This window comes from Paramisgurnus dabryanus, chromosome 6, assembly GCF_030506205.2.
Source record: "Paramisgurnus dabryanus chromosome 6, PD_genome_1.1, whole genome shotgun sequence".
Classification (NCBI taxonomy): Eukaryota; Metazoa; Chordata; class Actinopteri; order Cypriniformes; family Cobitidae; genus Paramisgurnus; species Paramisgurnus dabryanus.
This window is the reverse complement of record NC_133342.1, coordinates 23,386,880-23,403,514: the sequence shown is the minus strand read 5'-3', so window position 1 is coordinate 23,403,514 and position 16,635 is coordinate 23,386,880. Positions and strand designations below refer to the sequence as shown.

General features: G+C 38.3%; 1 protein-coding gene across 1 annotated transcript; it reads left to right on the top strand.

Moving 5' to 3' along the window:
* The first annotated feature begins 24 nt into the window (after positions 1-24).
* On the top strand, positions 25-15,802 carry espnlb (espin like b). Its single transcript, XM_065276162.2, has 10 exons — positions 25-324; positions 587-777; positions 7,003-7,189; positions 7,336-7,518; positions 7,600-7,716; positions 12,514-12,636; positions 12,726-12,837; positions 12,980-13,101; positions 13,896-14,066; positions 14,151-15,802. The coding sequence occupies exons 1-10, from the start codon at positions 31-33 to the stop codon at positions 15,642-15,644; spliced, it is 2,994 nt and encodes a 997-aa protein (XP_065132234.1). The 5' UTR covers positions 25-30; the 3' UTR covers positions 15,645-15,802.
* The last annotated feature ends 833 nt before the right edge of the window (positions 15,803-16,635 follow it).

Sequence of the window (16,635 nt, the reverse complement as noted above, 5' to 3'; positions counted from 1 at the left end):
ACTTCTGATGCAGGCTGGCTGAGGTGCAGTATGGTGCTACACAAGGCCATTCAGGCAGCTCGTAAAGGGGATATAGAGGCACTGAGAGCCCTCCATGCATCCGGATGCCTCATTCCGACCATCATGGATGCCCAGGGAGCTTCACCCACCCATCATGCTGCCCGCTGTGGTCAGTTGGACTGCTTGCAGTTTTTGGTAAAAGAAGCTAATTTCCCATGCCACAACCGCACCAGAAACGGAGCTACACCTGCTCATGACGCCACTGCCACGGGGCACGTGCGAGAGCTGCAGTGGCTGCTGAAACAGGGGAATTGTGGGATTGAGGTGAGTGCCAAATGTATGAAGTGGTATGTATGGCAGGTGTATTGATGATGTCCTTAAGGGTAATGAGCTATATCATTTTCTTTACTGTCAGTTACACATGTTCTTGATAATGAAATAAAGCAACTCTTTCATTAGTAGCAAAGTCAGTGTAATAGCAACAGTAAAATATTATTGTTATGTGTTCATTACTTAGTAAGCCTATAATTCAGACTTTTTACAAGAAAAAGCATGATGATTTTCATCCATCTGCTCCTACTTACAGGATCGTGATGGCGAAGGAGCTACAGCCCTGCACTTGGCTGCCAGGTTTGGCCATGCAGAGGCAGTACGGTGGCTGCTGTCCAATGGAAGCAGCACAGAGGCAGAAACAAACTGTGGAGCCCTTCCGGTTCATTATGCTGCAGCCAGTGGAGACCTCACATCCCTCAAACTGCTCATCTCCAGCTCCCCACGGTGAGGCACACAGTCACTGTATGCCATTTGTTTTGCCCTTGACTGGCTAAACACTTACATGATTTATTATTATAGTGTTAATAAAATCATTTATCAGTGTTGAGGCAAATAAACTGCGTTAAATAACGTTAAACAAATAATTAAATGACAGTTATTTTGATAGTAGCTTGTACATTATATTAAATGTATTCAAAGTCGACAATAAAAATGGGTAATTTACATGATCTGTCCTTGAAACGTGCAGCTTTATTTAATCATGCATTGACCTGTAATTAGGGCCCCTCCCCTTTGATTTGAGCGACTCCTCCCTTTTTATAGTAGTTTACCTCAGAGCCTGGGTATGGAATGAATTTCCCGCCTAATGTATTGAGGTCATGGATTAAAAAATAATATGCATGAATAAAATAATAATAAGCGCAAATCAGAACTTTAAACAGATTTAAGGTTATATTGCACAAAACTGAAAAACGAATGCAAAGTTATCCAAATTGCATACAAAATGACGTTTTATTTGTTTATATTTTTCATTTTTTTTCTTCTCTCTAATATATTCTGCTCATATTTATTTGTTTTGTATGCTTGTGCTGTTTTTCCCTTGCTCTTATTTCCACACTCTGCGCTTGCATTTCCAAAAGTTGCAGTTAGAGTTTCATGCAAATCAGGGCAGACTTTAAGTGTCCCCATTGGTCCGCTAGTTTTAGATTGACAGCTCCTCCTCTAGCCAATCAGTCGAAGAGACGGTGTTGACGTCACTTCGGTGCGACTCACAGCAGGCGATCGTGATTCGTGCAGGTGAAGATGGATAATCGTCAGATGGGCTTTGATAATTTCAGATAACTTTTTGTATATTCACAGGTAGTGAAGTATGCATGTACAGTTTCTTTAAATATAATTATTGGCATTTATAGAGTCTGTTTTGAGCTTATTTAAACTTAGCGGTTAGCGTATTTACCTCAAAGTTTACTTCAGTAATATTACCTTTATTTAAGTAATAATAGTACAGTTTGCATATCAATCCTGCTTCTTTATATGTTTATTTATGAGTTTATGCTGTTATGTGAAGTCATGAGAGATATATTTATTGTAATACGAGACATTAAATGCCGTTATATGAATACTTTTGCTTTTAATGTGCTCATTATACACTCACAGTGGCATTTTTGTGCTGGATTTAAATGCATGTTTATATATTTGTTTTTACATTTATATTGCAAACTTTTTGGCACAATATAACGTGGTCTTATTGCAAAAGGTCCTATAAAACTGTACACTGTACACGTGCCTTCCCGTGTACAGTTTGAAACACATGTAGCCTTTCTACAACCCTGCCTGTCGCCTTAATAATCTTAATATATGTGGAGATAAATAAACCTTTGCACTGAATCTGGCTACTTTGATCCATTTCTGTGTTCTGGCTCTGACCAAGAGACATGCTGGAGATTTTAAACATCTTTAAACCAATCTCCTTATGTCCAATATTTATATATGTCCAATATTTAAAGTATATTATAAATTCACAATTCAGAGATTGTTGGCAGATATATTTAGTTTCATTTTGTGCAGTTTGCTGGATACTTTGGAGCTTAAAGCACCAGTTTATAATTTATGTAAATTTAGCATACAGTTATTTTAACTTGTGTCATTTAACTCGGTTATGCAGTTCATCTATACCTAGCACAGATAATAAACAAAGCTTTTTCTGTATTGTTGAGTTGTATTATTTATTATTTATTTGTATTAATACAAATAATGTAATGCCCGAGTAAACACAATGGGTCTGAAAATAAAACAAAAGCAATTGGTTTGAAAATGCTTTATTTCTCATCAATATTGGGAAATCCCCTACAGTAGTGTTAAACACAAAGCTTCCTTTTATAACATGTTATAACTACTGTACATTTATTCAAAATAAAAACCTGAAGCACCACACTGATATTCAGGCCGTTTGCTATTATTATTTTTTTTTGTCAAGATCGTTCAGATGTACAACTTGGCTGAAGTCTACCAATGGTAATTTCATAAATGTATTTGTCCTAAAAAGCAGACAGCCATCTATGAAAGGTCTGAATGCCTATGATATCGTAATATTTTTAGTTTTATACTGTGTAAGTTTGCACATAACTTAATTATTATCACTTTATCATTATAGTGTACTGTGCATAGAATGTGTAAAGCCAATGTATGTAATTCATTTTAGCCTTAAACTGCAAAGATTCACTCCACTGCCTAAACCTAAACTAGCTAAAAGTATTCGTGTTAAAGGACTTTCATTTACTTGGATGACACATTATCTTAAAGAACTGACAAAGAGTACTCACAACAGACATAAGTGTATTTCTGTCAAACACTAACAATATTTTGTTTAATATTATTTAATTGTCTAATATTTGCCAGCTGACGGTTATCCATCCTCTCCTGCACGACTATGCAGCCGGGAGTCGCACTGGAGTGACGTCAACTTCCTCTTCAACTGATTGGCTAAAGGAGCTGTCAGTCTGCAACTAGCGGACCAATGGTGACGCTTAAGTCCGCCCTGATTTGCATGAAACTCTAACGGCAACTTTTGGAAAAGCAAGCGCAGAGTGTGGAAATAACAGCGAGAGAAAAAACAGCACAAGCATACAAAACAAATAAATATGAGCAGAAAATATTAGAGAGAAGAAATAAAGGAGTAATATAAACAAAGAAAATGCCATGTTGTATGCAATTTGGATAACTTTGCATTCGTTTTTCAGTTTTGTGCATTTTAATTTTAATTCTGTTTAAAGATCAAATTTGCGCTTATTATTTTTTCATTCACGCATATTATTTTTTGATCCGTGACCTCAATACATTAGGCGGGAAATTTATTCCATACCTGGGGCCTCATTTATCAACAGTGCGTAGAAAATGTTCTATATTTGTACCTACGAATGAAATTTAGAATGTGTCTAAGTACAAAAAAATCGGGATTTATCAAACGTGCGCACCGGGTTCGTACGCACATCAGTAAGTAATCCTTGATGATAAATCCCACTTGTTCTTAAGCACCATGCTCGTGCACGTTCATTGTCATTTGCATTCCGAAACGCCTCCAATGAACCATATATGGTGACAACACCTCCCGTTATAAGTCACGTGGTTGTGCTTTTTCCCTCATCGCAATAATGACAAAGAGAGCGAAAAAGAGGAGCTTTACAGACACAGAAATTGAGTTACTGGTGGATGAGGTTAAAAACACATCTGTTTGGTTCACTTAGTACGGGAGGAATGACTAACAAAAGAAAACAAATCTGCATGGGAACATACCAGTGAGTTTAATTCCGTTGGGTATGAGAACACTAGAAATAAAAAAGTGGTTTGACATACAATTATCAGCCAAAAAAAAAAAAAACGCGTCACAGCACACCGACGTGAAATCTGTAGGAGAACAGACAATGACAGAACTTTCCTTGGACAGCCGCATAACCAGCATCATCGGCGCGATCTCTGAAAACGCGCTCCCGGCGGAATGGATGATTTGCCAAGTCTTCCAATAATGCAAGATAAGCCACTGTGTCAAGCATTTGACGGAACTTTCTAATATAGGGTTAGACACTTATTTCATTAATTAACTTCAATACTGATTTGCAGTTACTTTATTAACAGTAATCATTTTTAACACCTGGGGGTGGATAATAAATAGACAAAGTGTTCTTTTAACACTGGGGATGGACGGTCCTGTGTAGTATCGCTATTATACCACTAGATGCTCTGCGTACGCATACTCCGAGGTGTGCGTATATTTACACACATTTCTACGTATAAGTACAATTTGATAAATTCCACACTTTGCGTAAAACTGTTCCTACGCACACTTTACGCACACTTCTGTTCGTACGCACGCTTGACAAATGAGGCCCCTGGAATCTAACGACTATGTATGATACGTACTATTTGGAAATTAGAGACTGTAAGTTGTAAATTTTTATATCTTTTAAATGTGAATTTTGTCAATATCACACTAGTTTACAGATATCCTTAGGCTTACGTTTTTATTTATTCATACTAACATTCAGTTGGGGGGACTTTAATAAACCTATAAACTAGAATGAATCAGCCGATATGACGCTGTCTGCTCTGGCTTGAAAATCAAACAGCCGAATGACTCTCCCACTATTAAAAATGTAGGTTAGTAACGTCGCTTCTAATAATACGCTGCACGACACGTGTCGTGACTGTTTACGCATGGGCAAAGCATGAGTCACGCTGAGACAGGAGCACAGTGGCCGTTTCTCAATCAGAAGGTTGCATCCTCCGGAGATCGAATGTGCAGGCACGTTATTAAGCCTAGTTTATTTCAGTTAACTGACCATTAGATTCGCAACTCATAAGCATTTTACAACAATTTACGACTAACTAAGAACAATAGTCTTTATAATTGTTAAAGGCGCTCTATGAATTTTCCGTTTTTGTCAAACAGCGACCCCTAGATTCGCTAGAGAATACTTGCAACTGTCGTAATTTCCCACCCCCACTCTGTACACCTCCGAAGATAATGACCAGGTAATGTTTCACAATTTCATACAAATATTAGGCTACTGCATAGTCTACTAAACTACTGATGATGATAATAATAAGAAGTTTATTCCAAGTGTAGAGTAGGCCTATAATAATAAAGTAGCCTACAGTGTTTGCTGGCTTATAACGTTTTTACATGATTGCAGCTAAATCACAAGTAAACAGTCTATACCTAGTCTATGTCTACTGTATAATTTCATTTGTGTTTTTATTGTAATGTAAACATTACAAAATGCCACGACAAAGTTAATTGTGTACGTTGCATTATTTCATAACATTGGTCGTTATAATGTCAATGTACATGATTATTGCTATTTATCATAATAGTTTGCAAATTTTGCATGTTTACACTATTTACAACCTCTAGGCTTATTTATGTCCTGATAATTATGTGAGATATTGACAACTGTCATGATAATCGCATACTACAAGCAAGCGCAACAACATACAACATCGACCGCAAACAAGTTTACAAATGAGAGATTTACTTACTAGTCCATCAACAAGATCGCCAGGTCAGCATCCCTGTTGCATCCAGTGCTGTCTTTTAGCTCACGCCAACGAGTAAAAGCCTGACCGAGTGGTTCCTAACGCGGTCAGATTCTCTTTTTCTACTCTCTTCCGAACGCGATTTCTTAACTTTTCCATCGTTGAGCATCACGTCTCAAATTCGCGCATGCAGTTGCTGTTTAAAGGCTTGTTCGACTTCATGCGGCGCTGCAAGAACCGACAGCCGGATGACGTCAAAGTACCGCGAGAATGATCCGAAGTGTAATTTCGTCTCGCTCTCGCGGCACTTTGACGTCATCCGTTTGTCAGTTCTAGCGGCGCCGCACGAAGTCGAACAAGCCTAACGTGTGTGACGTCGTTGCCATAAAGCAAGTTATGATTCTCGCGAGATTTGTCAGGGATGCTCCTCTCAAGCTTGCATTGCTGGTTTTGCTAGCGCCGTCCTCCCTGAGCTTCAACAGGAGGATGATTCGCCCTACTATGACTTTGTTTACCTCCGAAATAACTTTGAAGCTGTTATATTAAGGTAAAATAACTGCATAGTGTGTCTTTAATATTCTACCTGTGCAGCCTACAAATGCGACCTCTGGAGGATGCAGCCTTTGAGAAACGGCCACAGGCAGTGGCCTAGAGTCACGTTTTCCATTTCTGTTTATCAGGCATGGGAAAAGATCAATTAACACATGTCATACATACCATCTCAGTCCTCTATAATACATGAGGAGGCTCGTACCTGCCATATGTCAGCACTTGTTCTTATACCTCCACAGCCACCAACTTCTGCTTAATGATGCAACAGAGTGTACCTCACACTGAGACCTCACTGAAGTCACTGTGTTGTGCTATATGAATCTAGCTTGCTAAATGTAATTGTATTAATCATTGGGTCATGTGTAATAATATTATTACAGGACATTTTTTTCTAGCCTTTCGAGTCTCAGTAGTTTTAATTCAGTTTTACAAGTTGGATGACAAAACATACCATTTTAACAAATTTTCACCATTCAAAAATATCTTATTTAAAAAAAATGTAAAACTATTTTGCTGTAGCGCACAAATTTCTTTAATAAGTATTTCTTTTGTTAATTTGTAGTGAGCTTTTATTTTACAGTAAATGTACAATAGATCTATATAGTCTGTAGGTTTAAGTCTCATAAATATGTTTTATGGTCTCAGGCATGTGGACTGCCAGACAGGAACCGGTGCCACTCCATTATATCTGGCCTGTCAGGAGGGGCATCTACATGTGGTTGAATACCTGGTAAAGGATTGTGGGGCAAACGTCCATTTGCAGGCCAAGGATGGCATGAGTGTTCTGCATGCAGCTGCCCACATGGGACACTATGCCCTTGTGGTCTGGCTTGTAAGTTATAGATGCTTTAGCTAAGATTCACTATATGGCATCATCTAAGAGATTTCTCCCAGGTTATTTAAAGTGCATTTAGGTTCAGTGAATATTCAGCACTGTTGAGTGTATTTGATGAGTGACTCTCTGATCTGGATCTTTAGGCTTCTTTCACAGACCTGGATCTGTCCTGTCAGGACAGGGATGGAGCCACAGCACTGCACTTTGCTGCTAGCGAGGGCCACCATCGTATTGTGGAGCGTCTCTTAATGATGGGAGCGAGTGTCCTGAAAGACCATTGGGGTGGGACCTCGCTACACGATGCAGCAGAGAATGGAGAACTAGAGGTTCTCATCACAAATGATTAAACGGTGTAAGTAGAAATCGAAATGGCTTTGAATGACAGATCTGATCTTTCCTTCCTTAAGTGCTGCCGGGTGCTCCTGAATCATCACATCAGTCCACTGGAGAGAGATTTGGATGGGTTTACTGCAGTTGATCTGGCAGAGTACAACGGCTATCATGACTGTGCCAACTTCCTCCGTGTCAGTGATGCTCATGTAAGATTTTTATGTTTTAGGACTTCTGGCTACATATTTATTTCTATAAATTTTTTTTAAATATGCTTTTCAGCTAAACATTTCTGAGAGTATGTTATATATACAGTATGAGAACTTTTTTATGTTAATATGGTTGGGATAATACTGCATTTCATGCATTGAATGCTGCTGGCTTTACAGTAGGAGCAGCTGACTTTGGTTCAGGGCTCCACCTAGTGATGGCAAACGGTTACTTTCACATTTTGGCAAAAAAAACTTAAAGGTAGAGCAGGCAGTTTTAGAGGGGCTAGCAATAGCAATCGATATTTGAAAGCATAAGATCCCACCCTTAAGAACATTATCCAAAGACACACATGAATGCACCCTGCTTTTAGCTCTTTCTTGATCCAAACGTGTTTTTGTCAGAGCCATTTCTAAACTAAGTACTTATCCTGTGCCATGTGTTGTTGGTTCAGGAAGGTAAGGTAGCTGCTGTTTGCATTCTTAATCATTCTTTCTCGGTCTGCATGACAGCAAATTGCCTGCTTGAGCAAAGTGCACAGAGATATGCAAATACATAGTTTGACAGGAAAGTGGACATCCTATCATTGCATTCAGGTAAACATTTTATTGTCCATCTATCAACCAGCATATCAAAATAAAAAGGCCTATACTAAAGAAGTCCTGTATTATTTAGTAGATTGAGGACTTGACATTCCTAGCAGGTACAATCTATTCACAATGTTGAACTGGTACCCTTAATGTTTAATTTCAGGAATATTTATTTTGTAATGAAATCTGCTTTAGTTGGAAGAACGACTGGTAATATTTTCTTCTGGCATACAATATTTAAAGAATATAGCTGGGCTGAATAACCTAAAAGTGTCATTTTTTCTCCTTAAAGGTAGGGTAACACATTTTGAAAAATGCTAACGGTAGCCGCCTAGCAATGAAATCCCGATCCCACCCTCAAGTCAAATCGCTCTCCAAAGTCACGCCTCTTTCCAAACACATGAACACGCACAGATCAGACGGTCACATCTCATGTCTCATTCACCAGTGAGAAAACTTTGCAGTACAAAGTGAATAACACTTCCAAAATAACCAACATAAACAACTGGTTTACATCAGAATTAGTTTAAGCACACGTTCGATTGTGTAGACGTAGTAACTATATCGTTATGCTAATCCGTAAACGAACACAAATTTCATAAGCAACACAACGTTTCATCAAAGTATAATATCTGAATCCATCTCAATACAAACATATCGCGTACCTACCTTACCAAAATAAACAGTGCAACGACCCTTTCAGACCCTTTGCCTCCTGTAGCTGTTTGCATCTCGCGGTAAAGCAGTAAAGTTACCGATGTTAATTTGGGTTTTTGCTCTTGCTGATCCAGGCAGTTTTTGCTGTTGTTGTTATAAAAGATGCCGAATTCAGCAGAAAAGTTTGGTGTTCTCGCTGCTTACAGACAGGAGGTGAGCGCACGTGAACGCGCCGATGACGTATGGTATCTGCGCGGACTCGCTGTGCGGTGGGAATTCAAATTACGCTTACGTATGAGGGACATAAAAGGAAACGTCCGTTCGGACCGAAATCTATGATTTGTTGAACATTTTTTGGTCCTACGCCTTTCACAGATGACATACATTTTTACAAATACATTTAAACAACTTAACACAGTGATTGCTATCAGGATGTGAGGAGACTTTTAACCAGCATAACTAAAAATGTTTCAGGATCAAATCTGTTACCCTACCTTTAATTTCATTCACATTTCAAATATGAGAGATATAAGCTCATACTGTAAGTCCTGTCAAGAAAGCTGCCCATACCAAAGAAATGGGTATAACATTTAATAGTGCCATAAATTGTCAAACCTTAAAGTGACACTTTTTTTGAAAATATGCTCATTTGTCAGCTCCCCTAGAGTTAAACATTTGATTTTTTAATGTTCTGGAATCCATTCAGCCGAAAATAGTCCTCTGCTATTGAAAGTTACCAAGGGGACTATTTTCAGGTGCTGCGTAATATCATTGTGCCTGTTGCAGCCATGGTACGGCAGCAAAGACCCAGATTATTATGCCAGAACATTAGTTTAGTTCCTAGCCATATCGGCCTAGAAAATCACAACTTTTAATTTTCCATCGGTCTTAGTACACGATGTAACTACAGAAGAGTCAAGTTTTTAAATAGGAAAATTTTAGAAACTCTTTGGTTATTTTTGAGCGTGACGCTAATGGTCTAATCAAATTCTATGGATTATGCTAAGCTATGCTAAAAGTGGTACCGCCAAACCCGGAGATCGGCTGAATGGATTCCACAATGGTAAAAATCAAATGTTTAACTCTAGTGGAGCTGGAAAACATGCATATTAAAAAAAGTAAAGTGTCCCTTTAATACTACCCAAATACTTTAATTCACTAAATAAAATAAAATTCATTCATAAAAATAAAATTCAGTTAAACCTTTGCTGTTGCCCAAATGCTAAATGGCGGTTATGTCATCATTAGTACATAAATAAACTGAACATATGCAAGCATCACCCTTTCATTTGATAGCATAACAGCGATGGACATCAGTATGATTACTATACAGACCTATCACTTACTCTGTGTGAGTTTCAGATCCATGGGGGCGTCATGAGATCCACCTTCTCAGGTGTTACATGGCATTTTGCTACTCATGCAGAGATGTGACTCAGCTTGTATATTGATGTTGTTGTTTACACTTCAGTGTCGTCAGATCCGACAGGTTGCATGGGTCTCTTTGAAGGAAATTGTGGGGAGTTTCATTACAAAAAAATACTGAAAACTTTGTTTAAGGTTTTAAAAAGCGTAATTCATTAATTTAATTCCATTAAATACAACAGTTGTCTCATAAGTGTACTGCAACTTAATGCACTGTACTGTAAGTTGCTGGATAAACGTGTCTGCCAAGTGCATAAATGTAAATAAGTATGCATTGCAAACACAGTTAGTTCTTGACAATAACTGATTGTTGGCTGGAATAATGGTCATCACTGAATCATGACTCCTTTGTAAAACAGTCCACCACCAATTAATCCATGTTTAACTATACAATAGTTGTTTTGTATAATATAGTTACAAGTTAAAGTTGGCCCACAAATAAAAGCTTGAACAACACATAAATTTAAGTCATGTAAAGCCAGTACAGTACACATAGCCTACATGCCTAAATGATCTATGTACTGTAACTGATGTGTGTTGACCCGTGTGCTTCACGGGTGAGGTGCATGTGACCGAGAGGTATAGCATTTATTGAGTGATGCTTGCTTAAAGTTGCGTAACAGCAAGACCATTACGTGAAGATAACATGATAGCTCATCAGGGATTAGACCTGTCATCATGTGCCGGGTCACTATCCAGCCTTGTTGTTTGATCAAGCCTTCTTGTACAACCGAGTTCATTATTTTACCATAAGAATACACCTTAAGAGACATCAGTGGTCAGTGACTGTTAATGTCAGTATTAGTTCAATATTATATACAGGATATATTAAAGCACATGTTTGTTACATGTAAGCCTATAGACACAAATGTTCACCTAATCCCACCCTTTAATTATTAATACTTTACTATGAAGACCTCCTGTCCGAGTGTACTTTTTAGTGAACTGATCCTTACACTTTTGGTCATTGGATGGCTGAAGCACTGATGTGATTGTCAGGAAATTGCAGGGCTGGACTTATCAAACCTGGATGTTATACATGTAAGGAGCTGACTGGAAAAGGTGTGTACTGTTAATTATTTCAGATTATCGTCGCCATTCTTGAATTCTTCTAAATTCATGATTTTAGGAGGACTTTAACCGTAATGTAATAACTATGTAATTCTGAAAAGCAGCAGGTTTGTGTTATCATCTGTACACTGTTAAAAATAGCCTACTAAATAGATATTTTTATACAAAAATAAAGTTGAATTGGCTTAAATTAACTTCTCACTAGTCAAAAAAGTTGTAATTAATTATAATTTTGTTGCAACAAGATATTTTTACAGTGTTGGAAGACGTATGCACCCAATGAGCAAAAGATAATGTAATAGATGAAAGCAGATATACTTAAACAAGCCTTTTTGTTTCAATATAAAATAAATACAGCATCAATTTTCTACATTAAATCAAATGTTACATTTCTAGTAGTCTACTTAATATATTTTTTAGTAATTGCTGTATTGTTTATCCATTTTTTTTTTACTTTTCAACATGTTTGTGCTAGATCTGTTGCTTGCTATCCTAGTCTAGGAATATAGTCAATGCATACTGTACGTACACAGTCAATGCATTTAAAAATATTACTACTATAGTAAATGTGGTCAGATATTGTTCTTAATGTATGTATGTCTAATATCTATGAACACACGTATCATAGTTCAATCTTTCTGCATAGCTTCTAAATTCTGCTGTATGTGCGATTTGTATATTATAACACACACACACACATACAGTATGAGCTTTGAAAGCATAAACAAGGTTCAAAAGTGGCCATATAAGATAATTCAATCACTGCAGTCACAGCTACGGGTCATTTGAACCGTCCTATCAGATGACTGAACTCTATAGACAGTTTCTCTTTGTAAACAAAGTGGGAGGTCTGCTACATTAAACAGTTTGAGGTCCTGTTTCACTTTTCTCATGACTTTGTCCTCTCATTGCAAGCATCTGACAGATCACAGTGTACATTGTGCTTCAAGACTTATGTTTTAGTAACTTACTACTAGTATGAGAGCAATGCCGTTGAAATTCAGAAAAGCAGTTATTGTTTGCTGATTACTTCAACAGTCTGCAGATGGTTGCCCTCCGTCAGATGTCCTTCTCATAGAGGAAGAAAGGACCTTGTTTAGCACAACTGACCCCAACCAGGATATTAAACCACTGTCCACTACTGGGATGGAGAACAACAAGGTGATGATTTTTAATTACAGACTTATTTTATGAAACATACGACGGGACACGCTTATTTTTTGTCACTTTGGTTATTTTGGTGATCCTAGCAGCCGGTGAATGAGGTGCCTCCCCAACCACGCCTCGCTCCACCAGTCCTGGATCCCACATCTGTGTCACCGGTTAACGGGACCATTCAGCACATGCAAGTGGCCTCTAAAGGTTAGGAGGAACAGCCTTGTAACACAAATGTCTTATACTGTAGCTCTCCGATTGCCAAGTAGGTCCACGTCTATCAAATTGCAAAGGGAGTGCATAAAGGTAAAGTTAACGCATGTTTTCTGTTGTCGTTCATACTGTACAGTTGTGACCTCATTCAATATGGAGAAACATGTTGAGGACATGCAGGTAGTTCTGCCCCACAAATCCATGAGATCGCTGAGACGAGCAGGGATCACGGCGGTCTTCACTGGACAAGCAGTAAATGTATGTTCCACCCTCCTTATAAGTTCATGTTTATCCAAAGTAAATGTTTGTATAATGAGTAAAGCAGTAATTTTACCTGTAAGGGACATTCCACTTTTTTTGAAAATATGCTCATTTTCCAGCTCCCCTAGAGTAAAACATTTGATTCTTACCATTTTGGAATCCATTCAGCTGATCTCTGGGTCTGGCGCTAGCACTTTTAGCACAGCTTCATAATCCATTGAATCTGATAAGACCATTAGCATCGCGCTAAAAAAAATAACCAAAGTTGCGATTTTCTAGGCAGATATGGCAAGGAACTATACTCTTATTCTGGTGTAATAATCAAGGACTTTGCTGCTGTAACATGGCTGCAGCAGGCGTAGTGATATTACGCACTGCCCAAAAATAGTCCCCTGCTATTGAAAGTTACCAAGGAAACTATTTTCGGTCAGTGCGTAATAGCACTTTTAAAACATGAAGAGTCAAGTTTTAAATAGGAAAAACATCGAAACTCTTTGGTTATTTTTTAGCGTGATGCTAATGGTCTAATCAGATTCAATGGATTGTGCTAAGCTATGCTAAAAGTGCTAGCGTCAGGCCCGGGGATCAGCTGAATGGATTCCAAAACGGTAAGAATCAAATGTTTAACTCTAGGAGAGCTGGAAAATGAGCATATTTTCAAAAAAGTGCAATGTCCCTTTAATGTATACAGCTATAATAGCAATTAACAATGGCATTTCTTTGTAATTGAGATGATAGAGATAACATTAGTGCTGGCAAATTTTAATATGTTTGTATGAATCGGTTTACAGAAAGAAGACAATGGCGTTCAGCTTTCAGAATTAGAGGAAAACCTTGCTGACTTTGATTCTCTGATCCCTACACAAGATGAATATGGGAAGCCCATTGCTGAGTGGAAGAGGCAGGTTATGGTGCGCAAGCTTCAAGCTCGACTGCAAAATGAAAAGGACCACAGCCAAAAAGTAAAATATTGATATTAAATTCTGTCACATGTATAGCATGTTTATGCAAATATTAAATATGATTGCGATGGTTTCCTCACACAGGATGACAGTAACAATCATGTGGAAATGGATGGTTGGAGGTATTCCCCAGTCAACAATGTAATTTTAGGCCCCTTTGGAGAGTTACTTACTGAGGATGACTTGGTCTTCTTGGAGGGGCAGATTGAAAACATCTCCCTTCAAAAACGCTGCCAGGCCTATGAAGTAGAGCTTGTGCGCCTGACAGAGGAACTCAAGTCCGTCCTTCCTGCTCCTATTGTTAATATCAGCATAGATACCGAGTGCCACCAGCAACCGAATGTGGGGGAATCTCTGCCTCTTCATGTGTGGTACAGTCGGATCTCAAATATTGTGAAGAGCATGTCTCTATTGCTGTCCAACCTCATAGAAACAAAAGGAGAAGATGGCATCTCTAAGATGCCAAACACAGATCCTGCATCAGTCTTCACACACCAGCCAGAAAGGCAAAGTCCTACCAGAGGAAGAAGGCAGAAGATTGAACTAGAAATCCAACAATCAGGAGTTTCTGTGAGAAATCTAAGATCAAACTTTGAAAGTCAGCTTGGTAACATTTATCCATTTTCTGGGCTTTTAAGCAATGGAGCTCATCCAGACATAATGCAACAAAAACTGCCTTCATTGACAGATCGTAGGGAGCAGTCTGCGGGAACAATCCAAAACACAGACATAAATCAGACTAAGGACAAGGGTGTAACATGCAAACAAGCGCCTTCAACAGAAGTGAAGGAGACCACCTGCTTGCGAAAGGAGCGCATTGTTGTGCTATTTTTGAGCCATTGGAAAAAGTCTGCATATGCAATATCAATGAGAGCCAAAACGAAACAAGATCTTGGCACTCAGGGGTCTATAGAGAGCTATTTGACAGGTGAAGCAGTAATAACTCCAGTGTCTAAGCCAGAGACTAGATCATTGTATCATCTTTACAGGCAAAGAACTGCAATTGACAAGATGATTGGCAATTGGAAACGTATCACCTCGGGTGTCCCTTCACGACAGATCCGAAACCTACAAAGAAAGCGTGTAACCTTCTCACCAGAGCAGTTTCTTCCTCGTGTTGACGGTGCTCCTGTTGCGTATGACACGCTGACCCTTGACCTCTTCATGCTTGGTTACTTCCACATCCTCGAGCAGGACCTCTCCGCTGAGGAACGAAAAATGAGGCACCTGCTATGCTTTGAGGTTTTCGACCACGTTGGGAATTTTCCTTGGGAGACGGTCCGAGAGTTTCACCAGGCTGTCCTCAAGGACATTGAGGCTGGGAGACGTGAGTGGAAAGATGGTTTCGAGGACATCAAAACACAATACTTTGGTAAAAGAGAAAATGGGACTTTCTGTGCAGAGGTTAAAGTTGTGCCGAAGGTCATAAGTGAAAATCCCATACCAGAGTATGGAGGACATTGCAGCAGAAATGAGAGCAACGAATTCTCACAGTTTGGTAATGAGGAAATTTGTAAATATATTGATCGTAGTTTTACCTTTTGGAAAGAAAAGGAAGCAGAGTTGTTTGATTTTTAGGTTCGTGAATTTTATGATGATAAAGACGATGAGCTGTATACACTTTTTGAGGACAAAACTTTTGAGATGAAATCATCTGTCTTTCCACAGAATTGCGTAGATCTGCAGGGGACTTATTGTTAGCTTGTTTGAATCTTTGTAATACAGCATCTGGTAAAACCACACCACACCACAATTAGATATCAGTACAAGGCTATACGTAAATGTCCTACAACCATGTGCATTCTTCAGATTTTCATGTGTGCTTATTTCCCGTTTTTTAAATAAACTTCGCTTTTGATTGAACAGTGCTGTTTTACTGGATTGGTCTTTTGGGTTACAGAAAATGAATCACTTCTGTCTCCTTATAACTTGTTGAATTTTCTTGCATAAGAAGAGACAGAACTCCGACCTAAAGTACACTGTATTAATATGCATGAATGACAGTGGGGGAAATGCGTGTATGCTCAACCCTGAGGAACTGATGAAACATGCATAAGCTAGAGAGCCACGCTCATTATATCACAGTGGTGCTGAACAAAATGGGCGGAATGCTGAACAAACACCTTAGGCTTAAAACATTTACTGTATACAGACAACACGAATTTAGCTTAGGTTCGCTACCATGCATGCTATGGTTAACTCCACAAAGTGACTCCTACTGTATACGTATAGCACTAAACCGATGCTTGTAAACAACATTATTTATTTGTTATTATTAAATTGAATTCATGTTTATTTTGAATTACAATGTAGCATTGTTTCAAAGCTGCTTCAAATAAAGAATTAACAGAAAATAGTATACTTATTTAATATATAGCATGCATGTATACAGAAAACATGGGATTATTTATAATTTTATTGCCTTCAAAGATTGTTATTTATTAAAATTGTGTACTTTTTCTAAAACTGGAAATTTAGTTGATTAGAATGATAATTAACAGGCATTATATTGAATCAGACATGTATTTACAGTTTGCAGTATATGGTAATGGCCCTTAAAATTAGAGAA